This window comes from Pollicipes pollicipes, unplaced genomic scaffold (assembly GCF_011947565.3).
Source record: "Pollicipes pollicipes isolate AB1234 unplaced genomic scaffold, Ppol_2.1 Scaffold_2555;HRSCAF=2994_pilon_pilon_pilon, whole genome shotgun sequence".
Taxonomy (NCBI): domain Eukaryota; kingdom Metazoa; phylum Arthropoda; class Thecostraca; order Pollicipedomorpha; family Pollicipedidae; genus Pollicipes; species Pollicipes pollicipes.
The window spans coordinates 31,760,727-31,782,368 of record NW_023596136.1 but is presented as its reverse complement, the minus strand read 5'-3'; the positions used below and the strand labels follow the sequence as shown (position 1 = coordinate 31,782,368).

The 21,642-nt window shown below is 54.8% G+C and overlaps 1 protein-coding gene across 1 annotated transcript in view; it reads left to right on the top strand.

The window, feature by feature from the left end:
• The window catches only part of LOC119100352 (girdin), an 89,874-nt gene extending 77,998 nt beyond the window's left edge, over nucleotides 1-11,876 (top strand). Inside the window, exons 10-22 of the mRNA XM_037223457.1 lie at nucleotides 220-351; nucleotides 938-1,198; nucleotides 1,731-1,904; nucleotides 2,332-2,466; nucleotides 2,926-3,126; nucleotides 4,079-4,317; nucleotides 5,372-5,580; nucleotides 5,979-6,152; nucleotides 7,550-7,663; nucleotides 9,717-9,844; nucleotides 10,606-10,769; nucleotides 11,576-11,729; nucleotides 11,826-11,876. Coding sequence (XP_037079352.1) covers nucleotides 220-351; nucleotides 938-1,198; nucleotides 1,731-1,904; nucleotides 2,332-2,466; nucleotides 2,926-3,126; nucleotides 4,079-4,317; nucleotides 5,372-5,580; nucleotides 5,979-6,152; nucleotides 7,550-7,663; nucleotides 9,717-9,844; nucleotides 10,606-10,769; nucleotides 11,576-11,729; nucleotides 11,826-11,876 — 2,136 coding nt within the window. The remainder of the gene's footprint in view (nucleotides 1-219; nucleotides 352-937; nucleotides 1,199-1,730; nucleotides 1,905-2,331; nucleotides 2,467-2,925; nucleotides 3,127-4,078; nucleotides 4,318-5,371; nucleotides 5,581-5,978; nucleotides 6,153-7,549; nucleotides 7,664-9,716; nucleotides 9,845-10,605; nucleotides 10,770-11,575; nucleotides 11,730-11,825) is intronic.
• The last annotated feature ends 9,766 nt before the right edge of the window (nucleotides 11,877-21,642 follow it).

The window sequence follows — 21,642 nt, the reverse complement described above, 5'->3', positions numbered from 1 at the left end:
GACCGCGAATTCTTCTTCGACATTATGTGGAATATATTGTATCACACTCTACGTCAGCACTTGTTCAGCCCCGCCGTTGATAATTTCCTGTAATTAGGATGGCCAGAATGGGCGCAAAGTGCATGCTTTGGTACCTGCAGTTTTCACACTTACTCTGAACACGATGTTTTTCCAACCCGTGTGCCGCTACCACACTGTAGTTCCTTGTGCGGCCGACAGATGGTGTGCGCCGAGCTGTCGTCGGTGCGTCAGGAGTACCAGCAGCTGCAGCAGGAGACGGGCCAGGTCACCAGCGACAGCTCCAAACAGCTGAGCGGGGTCAAGGCCAGGCTGGCCGAGATGGAGCGCAGGGTAGGTAGACCGGTTAGGGGGCTGGTGGGCCACGGGGCTGTTGTTGGAATGTTTTCCACCGATGTGCTGAATTTTAATTTTTTATGATAAGCTTCAAACGTGTCGGCTGGATGGCAACATCTCCAGATCATTTAAGTTAATCGCTTAGACGCTCAGGTACTTAATATATATATATATATATATATATATATATATATATATATATATATTAAGTACCTGAGCGTCTAAGTACCTGAGCAGATATATATATATATATATATATATATGTATGTATATATATATATATATATATATATATATATATATATATATATATATATCTGCCATGGAAGCATCGGGTATGTTTTTCAAGGACGTGATGCGAACTATATGCGCCATTTACAATCTCTGATCACAAAGACTCAGCCACGTACTTCTGTGTTTCACCTTTCCGTGTCAAACCACACTTGCCACCTCGTAAAAGGCCGCCATATGAGCCGACTGCACATTTGGCCTCCTTGACATGAAAGCGACTGTGAACCCAGCACGGCAGCGGAACGGCATCGGCGAAGGCATCAGCGAGGCCCAACCTCCGCCTCTTCCGCAGAACAACAACCTGATCAACGAGCGGGAGAACCTGGCGTGCGAGAAGGAGAGCCTGACGGAGCAGGTGACGTCGCTGCAGGCCGCGGTGGCCAACTTCCAGTCGCAGATGTCGGCGCTGACGCAGCACAACGTGAACGTGCAGTCGGAGCTGGCCAAGGTGCAGGTGGAGCACACCACGGTGCAGAGCCAGGCGGCCGCGCTCACCGCCCAGATCTGCACGCTACGCACGCAGGCCTCGGCCGGCCAGGCTGAGAAGGAGCAGGTCAGAGGCGCGCCGAGCCCCGCCGGGCACGGTCGGGAGGACCAGCTGGCGGTGGCGGGATAGTCGAACCCCGCGGCTCGTTATAATAGCCAACCTTGCGCTTCAGTATTGTGCGTCCTCTTCGTGCAGTTGCAAAAGGACTGACATATTCTAGCATTTGGGTGTCTTAGTCCGCTATGTTGGAGGCTGAAATATTTTAAGTGCGGTAATCACTACCTAATTTCGACCCCCATAATGCACCGGATCTTAAGACGCCGTGTTTTCAAGTACGTCGAAATGCTGTATCTCGTGTTATGCAGCGTTGCGAGTGACGCTTGGAGGCCAGTCGTGGGATCTGCAATGGCTTCATGGAGTGGCTGCGTGGGTGCGACACCAATGACTTCATTGGGTGGCTTTGTGGCTGCGACACCAGTGGCTTCATTGGATGGCTGCGTGGGCGACACCTGAGTCCTCCTGACATCACCCGGTCGGCTCCGTGACCTGTGACGTCACGTCCGTCCCGTCCGCTGACCTATGACGTCACGGCCGCCAGGTGAGCCGGCACCAGGAGGAGCTGCGCTCCTCGCAGGAGCAGCTGCTGGCCGACCACGAGACGCTGCAGCGGCTGCATGAGCAGCTGACGGCCGAGTACGAGCAGCTGAAGCGTGAACAGGCCGCGCTCAAGGGCGCCAACAAGACAGTCAAGCACGAGTACCGCACGCTACAGGTGCGGGGCGCGGCGGCCGGGCGGGATGTCAGGCGGGGTTGGTTTGGGGATGAGAAAGAGCAACGGTGTCAGGCTTGAGTAGGCTCCTGTGGTCGTGCCTTAAAGGCATGAGTGCGTCCCGTATGAGAGGCTCAATATGGGAAGAACTCCGGGGGTCTGAACGACGCAAATGCATCACCGTTTGATAGTGTAAAATATTTCTGTGGGGAGAGACTGCTAGGCCCTTTATGTATAAATCGTATCGATGCGCCCGTAGATGCACCTACGTAGATGCACGTGCCCATGCACCACCAAAATCCCCGAAGCACCCGTAACACCTCTCGAATTAAGAAGTTATTCGAGCGCCTCTTGTCAAATACGTCACTCAACGTCGACCCTTGCCCTCCCCGACCGATCGACTGATGCCCCCCCCCCCCCCTATCCACAGGAGCGGTACGACGCGGTCACATCGGGTCAGGACGACCTGGTCAAAATCAAGGAGACGCTGGAGGAGGAGCGCGAGAGCCTGCGCACCGACACACGCTCCCTGCAGAACCTCCGCGAGGAGCACTCCCGCCTGAAGGTGGGGCTGCAGTGGCGCCGTCTGGCGGGGCTGGCTGTGGAGGGCTGGTTGGCGATATGCCATGCTATGGTGTTACGGCCTGAGAATGTTCCCGACATCCGGCTTCGATGTTATAACCGGCGCGGGATTCGCTGTGACCCTGCTTGACATCAAGTGTCATGCAACCGTTAAGTGCACACTGAATCAACATCTTGTTGTGATCGGCCCATTACTGTCACATCCTAGCAAAGCATTGTCGCATTGTGCGGAGATTATTCTGGTTTTCAAGGCAGACTAGCACATCTGGGCCTCACGCAAAGAACACAAAAACAATCCATTTGACAGCGGTCTGGAGTTCAGCTCGGGCCTTTTTTATAGTTTTAGTATGCCGGTGTTCGGTCCGTTTTGCATATTTGATCACTCTCTCCAGGTGACGAAGGAATGAAAGGCCACTTTGCCACGTCTCCACTCACATTTCAGGACGACTTCCGTAACCTGTTCACGGCCAACGAGAAGCTGAAGACCGAGTACAAGTCGCTGCAGTCCGACTACAGGTCGCTGAAGACGGAGAACAACACGCTGAAGCTGAAGCAGACCGAGGTCCGCGGGCAGATGTGCGACAACCGCGACCACATCAACGGCCTGGAGGTGGAGATCTCCAAGCTGTCCAACCGATGCGAGGTGGGTCATGACCTGAGTGCCCGCGGGCACGGTACGAAGGGTGCGGAGGGGTCACTCGGAATGGCCACACAAATGGCGCTACGCCGGGACGATAGAATAAGAGGAATATGTTGAAAGCAATAGAAATGCCCGCCAGTGCTATTGAAAGGCTTAGAAGATGTCTAGAGAGATCCACGGGTGCCACGCGTCCAGTAGAAATGCTCATGGGTGTTAAGATCCCTCCCCCGGATGGCGGATGCTTCTCCCTGTAAGGCGTTTTGGAACGAGGCTGTGGCTCGAGCTCAGTATTATAAGGCGTCATAAGACAGTAGTAATAGCCGCATTCCTCTGAGAAAACCCAGGGGAGTGGAGATATAGATGGGTTGATATTTCGACAACATGCCTCAATTCGCTTCTGCTATTGTTACTGGCATTTTCCGAAAGGCAAAAGGCATTTTCCGAAATATTTACCCATCTTTATTTCCATTCTCCTGTTGTTTTTCCGAGGAATAATGCTATTACTGCTGTCTCACCTTTGTGAATAATGTTCCTCGCAAATGCACTGAGCAGCTTGCGTAATTGTAAAGTTTCACCCGAAAAAACATTGTGGAGAAAGCACGCTGTCAGTGGCCGTTCCCAGCGAAGCCGCCTGGTCGCGATGACGTGGAAATTGTCGAGGCGTGGCTGCTGACGGCACGCCGGCTGTCCCGCCTCGGCTGCTGACGGCACCCCCGCCGTCCCGCCTCGACTGCTGACGGCACCCCGGTCGTCCCGCCTCGGCTGTTGACGGCACCCCGGCCGTCCCGCCTCGGCTGCTGACGGCACCCCGGCCGCCCCGTCCCGGCTGCTGACGGCACCCCGGCCGTCCCGCCTCGGCTGCTGACGGCACCCCGGCCGTCCCGCCTCGGCTGCTGACGGCGCTCCACCGCCCCGTCCCGGCCGCTGACGGCACCCCGGTCGCCTCCTCCTTCAGGTGCTGACGCAGCTGAACACGGCGTTGGAGGAGGACCGGCGCTCGCTGATGGGCCAGGTGACGGTGCTGCTCACCCAGTACCACGACCTGCTGTCGGCCACGCTGGAGGAGAAGGACCACTTCCACGAGGAAGAGCGACACCTGGCCGACAAGCTCAACAACCTGCGCCGCCAGAAGGAGAAGCTCGAGGAGAAGATCATGGAGCAGTACCGGCGCATGGATAACTACACGCCCAAAAAGTGAGATCCGCGGCGGTGGGGGCAGCGGAGGCGCCAGTTCTCGGTTGCTGAGAAGCACTTGGACCGTGGGTGTTGTTTGTGGCGATTACCTTGGCAACCGATGCAACGCATCAGACAAGTCATGGCCGCGCATACTGTGTCTACTGTGTGTCATCACACAGAAAGAAGTAGTGCTGCTTGTGGCAGCGCGTTCATCGAAATTTAACTGTGTTTTCTAAGCAGTGGTCATATTACCTACCAGATGCTGGAGACTGACTTTGCGAGCGCTCGGTATGTCGAACTGGTGTGCTGTTCCCGGGCCCGTGCTAATAGCAATCAACGTCCTTAGCGAACAGGAGACCATTTCGCCCCAATCGTCGTGAGTTGGTCGGAAGGCTTTTTGCCATTGCTGTTCTCCGTCGTGTTTGCATGCGCCGCCGTGGCATGCTACGCGTCCATGTGCATCACAGGCGGGCTTTTGGTGGCTCAATAGAAGACTCGTTCCGAAGCATACAAAATGTTGAGGAAAATTGTTAAGCATGAATTTGTTTTGTGATCACTGTCAACCAAAGCTCATTCGCGTTTAGCATAGGTCGCATTGCCCGTCATGGATGTGCCAGGCAGGATGAATGCAGTTCTTCAGTCGTCTGTTTGCCTGCTCGTGGTGCGTATGTGCGTCTGCCATGAAGAGCCAAGTTTTAGGTGTTCTTGGTGCAGAATGCTCGTTGTTGTTTTCTTTTGTGAGACCATTTTTCCTGTGGTGTGTGATGGGGCCCGAACTTTGTGCAGGAAACAGCATACACCAATACTAAGTAAGATCGCGAACACAGCTCCAGGGACACAAGTAATTAGCATATCCTGAACTATTCGAACACGCGATTGGCAACGGTTCATCTCACACCACGTCTGTCAAGACAGAACTCACCACTCGAACAATACCCGTTTTCCCTGAAGCCCCGGACTCTTTCTCACAAAAACGTCCTAACGCGTCTCTCCGCGCGACATCGCTGACCGACGTCGCCCTCACCGCCGGCGCCGCGTCCGCTGTCCCTCTGACGTCGGCTCGCGGCCGCAGGCGGGGGTTCGGCGCCAACCTGGTGCGCCGCGTCAAGCGCGCCGGCACGGACCTGATCAGCCGCGTGCCGCGCTCGGCCCGCTCGCGCTCGCGCACGCGGCTCGATGACGTCACCGACAGCCCGGACTCGGCCAGCCTCGGCAGCGGCTCGGCCGGCAACGACAGCATCGACAGTGGACCGGACTCGATCCGCAAGTCGCCGCAGCAGGGTGCGTGTGGGCGGGCTCGGTCGGCGCGGCGGCCGGTGACTGTGAGGGGGCGGGACGGCGACCCAGATGGTTGGAAAGGCGGGGACGGCCGACGATGTGGGTGCTGTCAGTAACGTCTTTTGGAACGGACGTTATGACGTACCCGCTATGTAAATCAATCAGGCACGCAAACTGTTAATAGGTATGAATGTCGATATTGCCAAATACGTCTCGTCTGTCTTTTTCGCGCATCGTCGCTTCTCTCCGTCAGAATCATCAGTATTATCAGCCGCAAACGGTGCCTTGACCACCCACAAGCACTAACTGGCGACGGCAGGGATCATGTGTTTCTCGCGCTTGCTGTCGCCTGACGCTCCGTGTCACTCGCCGTCGCCTGACGCTCCATGCCGCTGCCACAGAGGACGAAGCGGGCGTGGACGAGCCGACGCCGGTGGAGCGGCCGACGTCGCGCCGCTCGCTCGGCGGCCGGCCCCTCTCGCTGGTGGAGGACCGGCGACGCTACCGCTCCTCCGTCTCCATCGACGAGTCAGCGCTGCTGCGGGCCACCGAGCCGGCAGAGCGGAGGGCAAACGGTCAGTGGGACGGACTGGAGAGGGGTGGGGTCATTGGGACGGACTGAAGGGAGGGGCGACGTTCGGTGGGGCGGGCTGGAAAGAGGGTGACGGTGAGTAGAGAGTGACGGTCAGTGGGGCGGACTGGAGAGGGGTAACGGTCAATGCGGAGGGCCTGAGAGGGGTAATGGTTGGTGAGGCGGACTGCAGTGAGGGTTGACGGTCAGTGGGGAGGACGCAGAGTGGTAATGGTTAATGGGCAGGGCTCGAGGGGCTAATGGTTAGTGAGGCGGACTGCAGAGAAGGGTGACGGTCAGTGGGGAGGACTGCAGAGACGGTTGACGGTCAGTGGGGCGGACTGGAGAGCGGTGATGGATAATGGGCAAGGGCTTGAGAGGGGTAATAGTTAGTGAGGCAGACTGCAGAGAGGGTTGACGGTCAATGGGGCGGACTGGAGAGGGGCGACAGTCAGTGGGGCGGACTGAAGAGAGTGGCGACGGTCGGTGGGGCGGCTGGAGAGGGGTGGACGGTGAGCAGAGGGTGATGGTCAGTGGGCGGACTGGAGAGAGGGGCGACGGTCGGTGGGGCGGCTGGAGAGGGGTGACGGTGAGCAGAGGGTGATGGTCAGTGGGGCGGACTGAAGAGAGTGGCGACGGTCGGTGGGGCGGCTGGAGACGGGTGACGGTGAGCAGAGGGTGACGGTCAGTGGGCGGACTGAAGAGAGGGGCGACGGTCGGTGGGGCGGGCTGGAGAGAGGGGTGACGGTGAGCAGAGGGTGACGGTCAGTGGGCGGACTGAAGAGAGGGGCGACGGTCGGTGGGGCGGCTGGAGACGGGTGACGGTGAGCAGAGGGTGATGGTCAGTGGGCGGACTGGAGAGGGTAACGATTAGTGAGGCGAACCGATGAGCGGTGGTGGTCAGTGGGACCGACTGGAGAAGGGCGGTGGTCAGCGTAAGGGGCTAGTGTGTATATTTGTGGTCGAAAGGGGTGAAGGGGGCTCAGTGGTCAGGAGAATTGGCCAGAGGCATGATGTTCAGCACAGATGGCTGTAGAAACACCACGTGTCGGTGGCGCTAGCCACAGAAACATAAAGTACGAAGTAAAAGTTCGCGTGCATATATTTCCATAACAAGCCTGCACAGCACGTGTTGTCATGTTTGACCCCATTGTACCATGCGCACTTTCAAGGTCATGTTTAAACGACTGTCCAGTGCGGCATCATGCCGGAATCCCGTCTCTACCGCGCGCGTCTCCGGCGACAGGCTAATGAGCGGCGCACTTGCACTGTCGTCCACCACCCAGCACGTGCCCGGGCGGCGGCAGGTGCCAGACCTCTGAGGCGCCGCCAGCGCCGCCTGCCGTCACCTGGACCGCCACTGTCTCTGCCGCGCCACTTACGGTCCTCCTCCGTCGGCAGGCAAGCTGAGTCACCGGCTGAGCCTGGGCCCGATGGGGCGCACGCGACGGGCCATGTACTACAACGACGAGGACGACTCCATTCCGACCAGAGACGTCGGACCCGGACAGCCCAGTACGTCCTCCCCCCCCCCCCCCCCAACTGGGAGAACTTCGGGAGGCTAGGTCGTAGCGGGAGGCGGGAGGGTTTCAACAATCGGCCGCTGACAAGACTGATGTGATTGACAGAGAACGCCTACTTAAAGAAATGTTGAAACGGTTCGGGCTGTCGAAGAAATATGTCTCCTCGCAGGCCAGTGGCGTTATCTGCGTGCGTTGATATCCTAATGATGATGGCCCCGAATATCCTGAGACGACGAGGCATGATAACATCCGTCCGTTTTGGCGCGTGGCGTGAGTGACACGAATAGGGCAATGGTGTTAAATCCCCAATCATGCTTTTAAAAGGTCTCTGGTGCGACCCTTGAAACAAAAGGCGGACGTTGCACATTGCGAGATGGCAGACAGCGCTGCAGAAACAGTGCTAGTGGGAGCATGCGAGGTCTCACGCTGACTCAAGTCGTCAAGGGATTTCGTGCTCTGCTTCGAGCCACTGCATCGCCATGATGTGTCTGGATGTGGCCCACAAACCCGCTTCTTGATTAAGTTTGTAGATACTTACGCAGGGGCGTAGTTTCACAAAATGAGTTTGGGGAGGGGGGTAGTGTGCTTTAAAAAATACTGGAAAAACCTGACTTAGCTCCAAAATATGCCAAGAAACAGATTTCTCCCCAGATTTGGCTACCTTCTTCCCAAAGTGGTGGGTTGGAGTCCGGGGGGGGGGGGGGCTGAAGGCCCTTCCCCCAGCTGAATGCGAAACTACACCCCTGAACTTGAAACATGTTGTGTCGATTCTTTTATGTTCCTTTTGTTTTGCCAGGAGTTTTATGTTCACCTTGCAGGACACGCGAAGTTTTGACTTCATGATTCTGAGGGGAGGGGGATGCTATTAACACTATCATTATGATCGTGTGAGAGTCCATGGCGTTATGACAGATGGCGGACAAAAGTAAGTGTTTGAGTGTGCGGTACTTGTGGAAGTTCAAAACTGCTTTTCAGATTAATCTTTCTCTGCTCGTTTTGGCACAAAGATGACTTAAACATTGTGTTGGCGCGCCTGGCTTCTTTAGTAAAAAATCAAAAGAACTGAGCTTTTGCATAAGTTTTTCCCCAGATTTGTGTGTTTATAACTGACCGGCGAACGTCATAAGCCTCCCCTCCCTTCGCCCACAAACACACATGATCTTCAGTTCAGGCGGACGTCAACCCCCGTGATCTGATAAACCAGTTGATCCAGGCTCCCTGCCCTTCTCCGTCGAACGTCATGCGCGTAGTCAGCCTATTCGTGACGTCACCGAGATCGGGTGCTGGGGAATCCCAGCGACGTATTCGGCGACGTTTTATCGCCGTTCGCCTTGCTAACGCAACGGGTCGCCCAGTTAGGCATTATACCTGGGTCGGGGGAAGCTGAAGCGCAGGCAGGCTGCTTTCCGGTAATGCGGCTGGCAGATTTATCGTATAATCTTATAACTAAATAAATACAAAGCTGTTCGTTATCGCACGTCAAGCCTTGCCAAACGATGACAGTATCTACCGCCTGCGTGTTATCAGTGTGTCTGCGCGATTAGTCGTATGAGCCAAAACCGTACTTCTTAATCTACGCCCGCTGACGGCACATTAGGCTTTGGTGGTGACTAGCCCCGACCTGACGACGTGACCTGTCCAGAGACTGTATATCACTCGCTTTGCTGGTCGGCCGCTGGCCTGGCTTCGTGACCGTACTAGGGACCGCACACCACTCCACGGCGCTGACCGGCCCCTGACCTGTCCTCATGACGTGCGCACGGATGAGGACAGGACAGGACAAGGACAGGAGGACAGGTCACGGATCCGTTGCTGCGCATGCTCATCACTCTAGGGCGCTTATCTTTGCCGGCCTAACCTGTCCACAGACGACGTTTCATTCTGTGGCGATGTTGCGCTCCCGTGGTGTCCTTACATGCCCGCGGACGGCATGTCGCTCTGGGGTGCTGGGCGAACCAGACCTGACCTTACGACCGTTCAGAGACAGTGTATCCTGTGATGCGGGCCGTCAGCCGCCCTGACCTGGTGACGCCCCTCGCCCACAGACGGTCTGACCGGGTGTCGCTCGGAGGTGCTGATTCGACCCTCCGTCGGCTCCGTCTCCAGCATCCACTCGGCCGACATTGTGTCCCTGAAGACGACGCCGACAGCGGCCAACGGCGGCGGCTTCCAGGTAGGGGCCCTGGGGTTGCAGACGAACCGACTGGGGGGACGCCCGATCCGTGTTGCCGGCGTGGGATCCCGCGGGAGGGGGAGGGAGAGGGCAAAGGACAGGCCGGGGGCACATCGGACTTACGACGACCAGCTGGGACCAGTGAGAGGGGATAGGGGTTGGCCATGCCAAACGGACCGAGATGAGCCGGATCAACCGATACATTTCTTATCCCAGAACAGCTGAAGTTATCAACTCAAGTGGCTGCATGTTGCGGTTATGTGAGTGTTATATGAGTAACAGACATGTAAGGCATTTCTGCCGAATAACCATTTACGCTATAAACGGCTCAGGCTGTACAGAAGACGTTCGCACGCTTAAAATCACAACAGTTTAAGATATATCGCCGATATAACACAATCATAAGAGTGCGCTAAACGCGGTCTCCACTGGACTGGCCATTGGTACCTGCTTCACACGTCAATCAATTATCTGGAACAGCCGCGTCATCCACCTGCCGGACCACTTGCGAAATACCAATTAGTGGGAACAGCACGCCCCGCGCCGGCGCGCCGCTGCGAGCCGGGACGCGACGCCCGGCGGCGTCACCGGCGGGCCCCTGACCCAGCGTGCCGCTCGCTGACCGCCCGCTGACCCAGCGCCCCGCCCCGCCGATCCAGCGCGCCGCCCGCTGACCGCTCATTGACCCAGTGGGCCACTCGCTGGTCCAGCGCGCTCCCCGCTTACTGCCCGCTGACCCAGCGCCCCGCCCGCCCGTGCAGAGTCTGATCAACATCAGCGGCGAAGGCCCGGCCACCTCCCCGGACCACACGACCACCATCTCGATCGAGGCGGACGAGTCGAGCACCATCACCATCAACGGCCAGTCGCCGGCGCCGCCGCCCAAGGTGCCGCCGCGCAGCGCCACCGGTACTCCGGACGCCAGGTCAGTGGGGCCTCGCTCCCAGCGGCGGGTGGCTTCGGCGCGCGCGCGCGGGCCTCTCTCCCGGCCACCGCCCCGGTGGTCAGCAGAGACGGCGCGGAACGGTGTTCGTCGAGCGCGCGCACGGTTTTGCTGCGGTTTCGCGGTTGTTTGGGCGTGTAGCCAGTCGGTGGCGGCTACGGAGGGACGCGTTGGTAGGTGGGCACTGAGAGAGCTCTTTTTGGACAGTTGGGATGGTGCTCGGCTGAATTTGGAAGCCGTGCGACGTTTCTAATGATTGCACTAACCCCGCCCCGGGCACGTTTTTCCACCTTTATTTTCAACATAAAGGTGGGCGACGTCCAATCATAGGCGTCGAATCTCTTTCGAACTCAGCCGAACACAATCCCAGCTGTGCAAAAAAGAGCTTTTTGGTATATATATATATATATATATATATATATATATATATACACGACCACCTTCGTTACATCACAGACAAGTTCACAAGTTCGTTTTACTTCTAGACAAGACAGCACAAGTTCGTTTTACTTCAATGATTTCACTCTGTTTGAGGTTAAGAGAGCGCGGCTATGATTAAATACCATTTTGCCAGCATGTAGCTGTTTTGCTTCACCGCGAACGCCTGTTAAATATGGATACAACTTGCAACGCGTGCCATTCTCTTGTGCGTGATCGCAGATAATCCATGAGTCGTGTTTCTGAGATACTATCTGGCGCTGCGTTATGCGGATCCTGACAGCTGCTGTGATTTCTATGCATCAGTCCTTCAGTTGTCCAGCCCTGACGCCGCTCCCCCTCACCCACAGCCGGACGCCGCCGCTGCCGGCCAAGTCGCTGTCGCTGCGCCGGCCGCTGCTGACCGAGCCGGACTCCCTCAGCTCTAGTCACAGCGGCTCGCCGACGCCCAGTCAGCCGGCTTCCCTGCCCTACTCGGCCAGCCCGGTGCCGCCGGCGGCCGGCGCGCGCAGCATGCCGGCCACGCCGCTGCAGCGGCGCCGGCCGTCCGTGCCGCCGCGCCAGGCGCCGCCGCCTCCGGCCGCCGACGCCGCCTCGCAGAAGGAGCGCGCCGCCGCCAATGCGCTCTGGTACGAGTACGGCTGCGTGTAGCGGCCGTCGCACGGCGCCCAGCGGCGGACGGGGACTGCGATGCAGTGTGAGCGCGCGCGCGTGTCCGCGCCGCGGTGTGTGGGCCGGCGGGCCCGCGCTTGTCAGTGGTGTCACGGTTGAGTTTGTCTGCAGCTAGAGAGGCATTTCTCCATTTTATGTAGATACTGCATTATATAAACGCACATTGATATGCATAAGACAATCGTAAGTGGAGGCGCTTGAAGTTATTTATGTTCGTGTAGAGTTGGAAAATTTGTTTTATCTTCTGATCTCGACGTGTAAGGTTCTGTCTAGCTGGTCCCGCGCCGGGCGGGTGCTTCGGTGGCGGCGCCGGCCCGGTGTGGCGTCTGTTCGTGCCGATAGCCTGATTGTTGCGCATGCCGAAGGTTGGGGCTGGTTGGTGAACTAACGCTCTTCCAATCCAATTGTCACTGCCGTGCGCCGCACGTGGCTGTCAGACTGCGCCGAGTAGCGTGCGTTACCTCGCTCTCACGCCCCCCGCCCCCCTTCCTCGCTCTCGCTGTTTATGTCTCGCGCCTCGTCCCCCGCGGTCGCCGCGCGCCCCACGGCGCCCGGCTCGCGGCGGGGCCGCAGCGAGCGGCGCTCGAACGCTTCTAGCCGCGGCCCTGACTGAGTTGAAGCGATGTGATATCTGTTGTAGTCAGAGAACGTCTGCTGTAGAATACACGTGAACGTGTCACGGGCGGCGGTTTACTCGCGCCGCGGCGGCGGCCGCGTGACTGGCCCACATTGCGGCACGTTTTGCCGCTCACGCATGGGTGGGGCAGGCGGCGCGCCAGCTGCTAGCTCCGGCTATGGCTCGGATACGGACTGAGGTGGTCATGACCTCACCGCCGCCGCCGCGCCCACCGGCGGCCCCCGCCGAGACCGCGCCCGGTCCGTGCCGCCTGCGTCGCGGGCACGGCGCGGGCGGCGTCGCCGACGCCCCGCTGCCCGGCCTCGGCCCGGTCAGGCCAGGTCGCACACTGCTGCCGGATGGCGCTGAGGCGAGCGGCGCTCCCCAACGGGGGTCTTTAAAGCTGTGCAGTCTTCTGGGTCGACCAATCCGTTTACAAGGCGTGCACCAGACCGCACACAATATACGTAGAGAAAACGAGTCAGCCGATTTCCCGGGAGCGTTGGGGATATACGTACGGGTTTGGGAATCACGCTGCTTCTAAGGGAACATTTTCAAAGAGACAGAAATTGATCAAGCGTAACTTTTTGTGAAGAAATGAGGTGCTTGAAATTCAAATGGGCGTGAACACGTGCATTGCTGTGCGTGACTTTTACCAACCCGCTCCTCAGTGGGTCACTTTTCGGAGTAACTTGAACGCGTGAAGCTCTCTTGATGGAATTAATTTCACCATTCATTAAAAACACGGCGTATTGACTGGTTTTGTAATTTTTGGAGTAACGCTTAAGCTCCCAGAGGTCCATGCAAGGTCATTTACTCCAGAAAGGACCAAAATAGGACAAATTTCAAACGGCTGTCAAACCTGAATCTTTGAAGGTGGACAAATACTAAACATGAATGTATAGGTCATGAATAAAAGTGTCACAACAAAGCTCAACATGAATAAGGCAGATTTTGCAGGCGTTATGGGGTATGCTAAAACAACTTTAGGAGGTAGAATCACTCAAGGAGTACGGCGCTCAATCCGAAGCCTGGAAATGTCACTGAGGTTGTGAAGGTCACTACATGGCCAGTATATCCAGGCATGCATAGATGGATTTACTCTACGTTGTCCATTCATGCATCTTGGCAGCGTATGATGGCAAGCTAGTGCCATAGGGTCCCACGGCCAGACAAGCTCATGCAAGGTCAGTTAAGGTCATGATGTCCGGTCTTCCTTCTATGCCACCATTCTAACTCCACGAACTGTAGTGAAAATGCCACTTTATGCGCTTGGACAAATGCAAAGTTTAAAGTTTATTTACGTCATAACCTTTATTTTGACCATGCCATACTACACACCATTGTGTTCCTTCAACCGACATTCTGACACGGCCAGCCTGGCAACGACTCTGACGCCATAACATTGTTACGAAACGTAATCAGACGATAGGCATATTTACTAAACTAGCGAAAGTTTGGAACTTTTGTCTAGAACAGGCTGTCGTGCTTAAAAGCATACCAGTGGCTCATTCCCCCCATGCGACCCTGTTCGATGCCTCCGTAGCGAGATCATGGCCAGGCCATTACGCAGCAATTTAGGAAAGCACGGGGAGATGACACGTAGCTTGGGTCATGTTTCTCGACAGGGCCTATAGAGTCATCACTGGGATATCATTATTTGCTCTAGCAAACCCTGGCCTGAAAATACAATCATCTCACGTGGCCCGCAGCCCGCTACCGCCGCGTATCCGGAGACCACATCTCATCAGTTTGCCCCCCCGGGTGCGATTTGTTCACATCAGCGGCGCCAGCGACCGCTATGGGAGGCGAGCCACATTGGCCGCGACACCGCCAGCGTCACGTGATCCTGAGAACGGCCGGAGCAGCCGGCACCTCACCCTCGCTCGCCTCAGGCGACGCCGGTCGTGCGATGGCGGCGTCGCCGGCGCGCGGCGGTGAGCGGCGGCAGGCAGCTGCCCAATGCAAGTGGCTTGGAAGTGGCGCAGGACGGCCAGCCGCGGCGTGTTGTGCGCTGGGCCGCCGTATCAAGCTGCTGATCGGAGGCGGTCGCCCCCCGCAACTCGGTATTGATTGAACGACTGGCCCGTGACCTGAATTGGTTCAATGTTTGATGGTGTGAGCTTACCCAGTCAGCACATTGCGTCGTCACGGCTGAATTAAACACCGATTTTACTGGGATAGCGCGATATCAAAGGTCGACCTGCGATATTCAAACCGACCGTGGACGTGCATGAAGGACGGGCATTAATCATGCAGGCAACTGATGTGGGAGGCGTGCACAAGTCACGCGGGGGTCGAAAAGAGAAGGCCTTCGCCATGACTGGCAGGATGCTGAGCTCGCCATCCGGCTCTCGGTTTGAACCCCGGAGAGCGGGCACTGTCCGACCCACCGGACCAGCAGGCCAGGCTGCCGTCTGGCCGGAGGGCATGACCTGTCACGGCCGCCACACGCTTATTAGGCAAAGAGCAATGAACACTGCGATTACTGCTGATACGAAGGTTGGCGAAAAAACCGTCCGTCCGTGATTACTGGCAATCAGGTCTGTAGTCAAGCGGGTGCACTGGGTGCTCGTGTGTCCCCAGGTGCCTGGGGTACACTCCTCACTAGCTCCGTGCAACTCCTGCACTTCAAGGGAATGCTCCTCATTTGTTTGGGGTTTTGAACTGAAGCAGCCGTCTTGAAGATCGTCATGTGTGGGAAACCAGAGACGCAAGGTTCGATTCCCCGCGGTGCCCGCCCTTCCTGCCAGGGTGAGAGGCAAGCGACACCATATAGCCTCAGCAGCTGAGTGCGTTGCAAAGCTCCTCGCCAACGACGAAGATCATTCAGTGCAGTTCGCAGCGCTATCCTTTTAAAGACCTAAGCCCCTCTAGTTTCCGAGCTTCACGCCCGCGAAGATGTGCATAATTTTTTTTTGGGGGGGGGACTATTTCAAGGTCACCTCATCTTCCATGACGTTTAAATATCGTCACACAAATTCTGTCATTCCATTTGCCATGCAGCGATCAAGGTCAAGAAAATATGATTACCGAGTCGTTCATGCCTGGCGTTCGTGACAACGATCCCACATATCATGGCGGTCAATCGGTTCCAAATCAGTATTGTGCAGGGTGCGATGACGTAATCAAACAGTGACTTACTGGGGAGCATATTTGCTGAACAGGGAAAGTGTATTGTTTAGAGCAATCTTCTCCACTTGAAAGTATACCGTTAGTTACAGGTGAGTTTATTTCATCGTGTCTAATGCTTCATTATCTTAAAATGGGGAGCATTTTCTTGAAGGTATTCTGTTGCACGAATATTGGATGGAACCCTTCCTTCTGCGAAAATCTGCAATAAATTGCAAGGTAAATTATCCCTAGAAAAAGATAGTGCTTACACCGGGCGTTTAACTGGTATTAGCGCGTTGGTCCAACCCCTGAAGGAATTTGATATGGCTTAAGGTCCGCTCGCAATGCAGTTGTATCACTCTATTCATGTGGTGTGAGCAACCACGTTTGTTTTGAGCATCGATTCGCCCTGCCACCAATTCGGAACAAACTTACGAACAAGGCAAATGGAGGTCAGTCATCAAGTATCACTATCCCGACGGCTAACCCAGAGCCGGGGCAGCCATGGCCATTGTCCGCCAGTCATAAGCCAAGCCGGGCGATAACGCGGAAAACCGTCAGACGACCTCCGCCGGATATGGCAGCAATTGTGCGGTCCGCTGTTGCTATGCTGAGCAGCGGGCGACCGCCACTTTGTTGCCGCTGTAAAGAGTCGATGGCGTGGTCATGGTCCGATGCGTGCTGGAAGTGAGACAAGCCGTTTGCTAAATGGTTCCGCCCGGCCGGCAGTTTGCGTAGCGCGAAGTCGACCAAGGCCGACATGACTTTCCACTTCGATTTTTAATCTCCAGATCCGAGCTGCGTCACTTCCCTTTCGCCTCAAACGATGGTGTGGAGTCCGCCATCCGTGACTGTCCGCTAAAGACATGCCACCTCAGCACATAAAGGCCTCCTGATGCCCATACACAGCATCCCAGTGTCTCAAGAGTCTTCAGTGAAACCAGCCCGGACGCGTTTCAAAACGGGCATAAAGTGCAAGCGTGCGGGAGCCGCGTCGCAAGTTATCATTTCACGCGCCGTTCCGTCCGATTCGAGTCACTCAGCCGGAGCGGACATGAAGTGAGAGGACTTTAACACTCGCGCGGCTTTAGAAATGCGCCGACGATTGCAGCCACAACCGTTACATCATGCCGCTATCAACCACGTTGCACAGCATTTGGTGAGCGACTCCTCTGATATCAAGTATTCACAAACGATTTAACAGGCCGCAGTGCACGCTGAGCCGAGCCCTGCAGGGTACCAGCCGCCGCGGACCATGAACTGGCGCGCGCGGTTCTCGAGCCGGCGGTCGGCGTCAGCATTGGGCGGGTCACTGCCGCATGGCCCACCCGCGCACGTGACCTCGGTGCCGTTTCGCGCCGGGAGCTGCCGTTTGCGAGGGCGTGGCCTTGCCGGCCGCCGCGTGCGATTGGCCACCGCCGGGGCCAAGGCGCTGCTCTGAAACTAGCCGTCCTGAACATTCGGCCCCACAGCGCAGCGTCTCGGCTGAACGGCGTGCCGCCCTGCTCGGCGCGCGCGCGCGCGGCGGTTGAATGGCCATTAGTGGCGGCGCAGTGACCGCCGACGCCCGTACCGTGCCCCCCCCCCCCCCCCCCCCCCCCGGCAGCCCGCCAGCGCCCGGCGGAAACGAACGCCTCGGGCGGCGGCCGTGACGGCCTTGCTCGCCCCGACACGTTGGAACGCGGCGGAACACGCGCGGGTCAGCGGTAGTTGGTGACCGGAGTTCTGCACTCGACGCCGTAGGCGGTGGTTAGTGCGGACATAAAGGGGTGTCTTCGACCAGGGAGGGGGAGGGGCACTGAAGGTCGTTACTTGTCCTTGCTCCGTTGCGTGCCTTTGCTTCTTTGGGTTAATGGCGACGATTTGGTCGGGTGGAATTCGTGATTTGGGAGCAAGGTTACTGTCCCCCACATTTTTGTTCGACCCTGGCGCCAAACTACAGCGTTAGACCAGCAACCATGGACAGAGTTTGGTCCTTATTCTGTTATGAATATATGTCAACTTTGTGCGAGCCACACACATTCTCTCAAATTGGAAGTATTTGCTTCATGGTTTCTGTATCAGTAGAAGGTGTCATTATCGGGACGATACTTCTTTGTCGTTTTCTTAAAAACGATTTATGTGGGTTCTAGCTTGGCAACCCAATCACGTCATAACTGCGCAATGAAAGTACAATAGTGAGTGCAATAGCGACTTTTGGTCAACCGAGATCAGAATAGCGCACGATCTTACCAACAAAGTCTTTCTGGAAATTTCGCCGAACAGGATCGGTGAAAGTGCGTAGGTGCGCTGCGTGCAATGGAAGCAAATGGATACACTGCAATACAGTAATGCCGTTTTAGCTGCCGATCCTCAGAAAAAGATCGTTGCATGTACAAAAACCGAACCAAAATAAAGAAAAATATATGGGGATGTTTAGGAGCATACGCAGAGCAAGAGCGAGACGACAGAATGACATGTTACAACAGTTAACATCTAGGATTAATTTGACGTAGGGTTATTCACTCGTCTCATTATGTCACTCAGGGTTATTATTCACTCATAATATTCAGGGTCTTTCAGGGCAATTTACTGAAAGCAAGCTTGGTTTTAGTCATGGTAACACAGCACATAAAAGAAGTACATCCAATAGGTAGTGTTTCATGAATCGGTTAGATTGTGTACAGTCTCCCTTGGTTTATTGCATGCAGCGAAATTGCTTAACTATACCACTGCATGGGATCATACAACTTGCACTGACACTACTTTGTCATAGGATCAGGTACAACAATGGACAATTGTAGCTTGTTCCCACAAGTTCAGTGTTTTTAGCGGTATTATTATGACTATTTTGAGTAATATGGCTGGAAACACACAGACTGCCCGCCATAATATCATTGAATTATGATTAAAACCTTGCGACGATGCTGTTTTTGATCGTGATCACTTCCTCAGACCTAACGCATCTCGTAACATGTGTGCTACGGCCACTTGACACCCTGACGCACCTCACTGTTCGCGCATGGTGTGCGCCCAAGGTCTCTTGTGATCGCTTGCTCTGGCTGCTTCTGATTAGATGAATCTGAAGTCGGCGAGGGAGGGAGCCGCCGGTTCCAACTCTTGCTGGACTTGCCTTCGCGAGGCACTTCGATTGTCGCCGCTCTCATGTGAACCCAGGTCTACCGACTGGCTTTAGTTTCAACCACCGCTCTGGGTTACAGGGCGGGTGTTCGGTTCGCGCAAACTTTCTGCTGTGCGCCCAAACTACTTTTTCACAACGAATGTCGAGTTGTCTTCAGAGGAACGCGGAGGAGCACGCCCCTTCATCAGACATTTGCAATGAGGTTATAATGCAGAAAATGAAGCATTACCGCCACCAAGTTGAATGGCCTTTTTGCGCAGTGACCTACACAGCATCTTTGGCGGAGAATTGCTGCTTGTGCCAGTTGGTTATACTCAGAGCGGCAATGGGCTCGCATCCCACCATCCTTATTGTCCGCGACATCGAACCTTTGCTCATATATGTATGGTCTTAGATTAGTCACGACCTCATACAGTGATTTAAACACGCATTATGTCTTTAACTTAGACTTTTATACTATATTCCCCGCTTCCAAAACATTTCCAGCGCCAAAGTCAAGTTGTTTTACTGCGCCTTACACACTGCAGTCAAGAAGCAGCATAAGCTGCTTGCATGCTCTTATTTCGTGTCTTTCAGATGTAACTGTTTCCTTCGCCGGTCATTGGCGGAGTCAATAATGACGTTGCTAACGTTGTGGAGTGTTTTTCCACTCACACCACGCATTGTTTCCAATTTGAATATCATTATCATTTATTTTGAATATATATATATATATATATATATATATATATATATATATATATGCTTATAATTTGAATATTAGAGCTCATTCCCTGTGTGAAAATTGGGCCAGCCTCGCTGCCTCCACAAGCCGAGTTTGAGTGTGTGGCCATGCTTTCGAAATGTGTACTGGGACTTGCCGCATAATTTCCGTCTGTTTGTTGATTATTGCCATTACGGTAGTGAGTGCCAGTTAAGCAGCGTCAACACCATGAACGAAACAGAGCTGACGTTTTTAGGGATTTTGTCTCCCGAATTTCGTTGGGCCCCATGTCCCGTTTGTTGACACGGACCATGTCGTGGTCCAAATCGACTCCGGACCCGGCCACCTTTCAGCGGAGTCTAAGGTTGGAAATGCTTCGAGCATTGCGGTATACTGCCCGGCTGCCATGAACCTACCACACTGTATCGCTCAGAGATCCAACACCTGATGGCTGGACCGTATCACTCAGAGATCTGACACCTGAGCGCTGGGCCGTATCGCTCAGAGATCTGACACCTGAGCGCTGGACCGTATCACTCAGAGATCTGAGACTTGGGTGCAGGAGCTCATGTGAATAGTCACGAATCCCGTCTGTTCTCCCTTCAGCACAACAGCCGAGAGTGAGGAGGAAACGCGTGCCTTTAACTTCTTCATCCTTCGACTTTGATTTCATGCGCGCAATGCGTCTTGATGCGCTTTCGAATTGAGCTAGGATGGGCGGCAAATTCTTCTTTTTAGCAGCCCACAGATGTCTTCGGACGTGTGAAAAGGTCTACAAGGATTTCCATGCTGTGAACGCATCCTTGTCAGCATGACATCGGCGGCATCGGCAGCGAATACAAAAAATAACGAAATCCTTCATCTTCTTTGAGCGTGGTGGAGCCGTCTAACTCACATCAGCTTCAGAGGATCCGGAGTTTTGTGTGCCTACCAGTGGCCATGTCACGCTGGCTTCTAGGATAGATGTGCGGCCACTGAATATAACTTTTAGGAATTTTGAGCTTTTCGTTGTGCTTGTGGCATAAAGTCATGTGGAGAGCCTTATGTCATAAAAAAATCTGGGCCGCGCTCTATTCGCATTCCACAAAATTTATTTTGCAATGTCTCTAGCCTGAAATTATCACTAGCTGATATTCGTGGAACACATGCGACAGAGAGCGTTGTTGGACCTTCGGTATATATATAACAACATGAAATATTTACATACACACACACACACACACATATATATATATATATATATATATATATATATATATATATATATACCTATTGATGTGAGCGCAAATAACCAAGGCAGTTGACGGGCGCTTAACACCCGATGACTAAATAGCATATCTTATAAGGTAAACCGTCAGTTACAGAGCCAATTATGTATCCCCTTACTCAAGTTTTGTGCATAACCGGTCAGCACAACAAATATTTCCAGGCGGCTTGGCCTGACTTTATCAAAATACTTTTGCCTTTAGACACAAGGATTAAGGCCATGTCTCGCAAAATGAATGCTGCCCACAGCCCACCTTGCCCGATAGCGTTATCATTAACACGTGAAGTGCTTGATACCTCTCTTAGGCTATTACGGATTTGTATGCATTGGTAATACGACAATGTCTCACGAGCAGGGATAAGGAAGGTCCACAAAATACGGCTGCAAGACCAGTAGCCAATACCTTCACAAGGTCATTAGCAAACAAGCTGGGCCTCAGAACGTTATATTATTTAAGCTATGTCATATTATATTATATTACATATTATACGATATTTGACATCAGCTGAAACTGCACGTGCATGCGTGGCTATTGCGTGGCATTGGTCTGAGAGGTAAAACAGTAAGTTAAAAAACAACGGAAAGTAATAGGAGACAAAAAAACACGTAAGCGCACGCGCGCATATATCAACAGTATGAGTCAGCCCTATTGCACAAAAGGGGACCTGGCAGAGCGCTTAAACCATGTTGAATTTAGTCCTTGGACATCCACAAGCAACTCATTAATGAGAGACGCCGCTCGGTATACAGAGGGCTGCTGTCCTGCCGCCGTGCGCACCGCAGGAGGATGGGAGGGGGGCGCAGGTTATGGTCCACGCGAGTAGTTCGGCCACTGGTCCGCGCGTCAGCGTATGTTTGAAGCAAACAGGCAAGACCATCAGGTTCACCTCGCTCACGAGCTCTGAGTGCAGCGACAACAGTTTG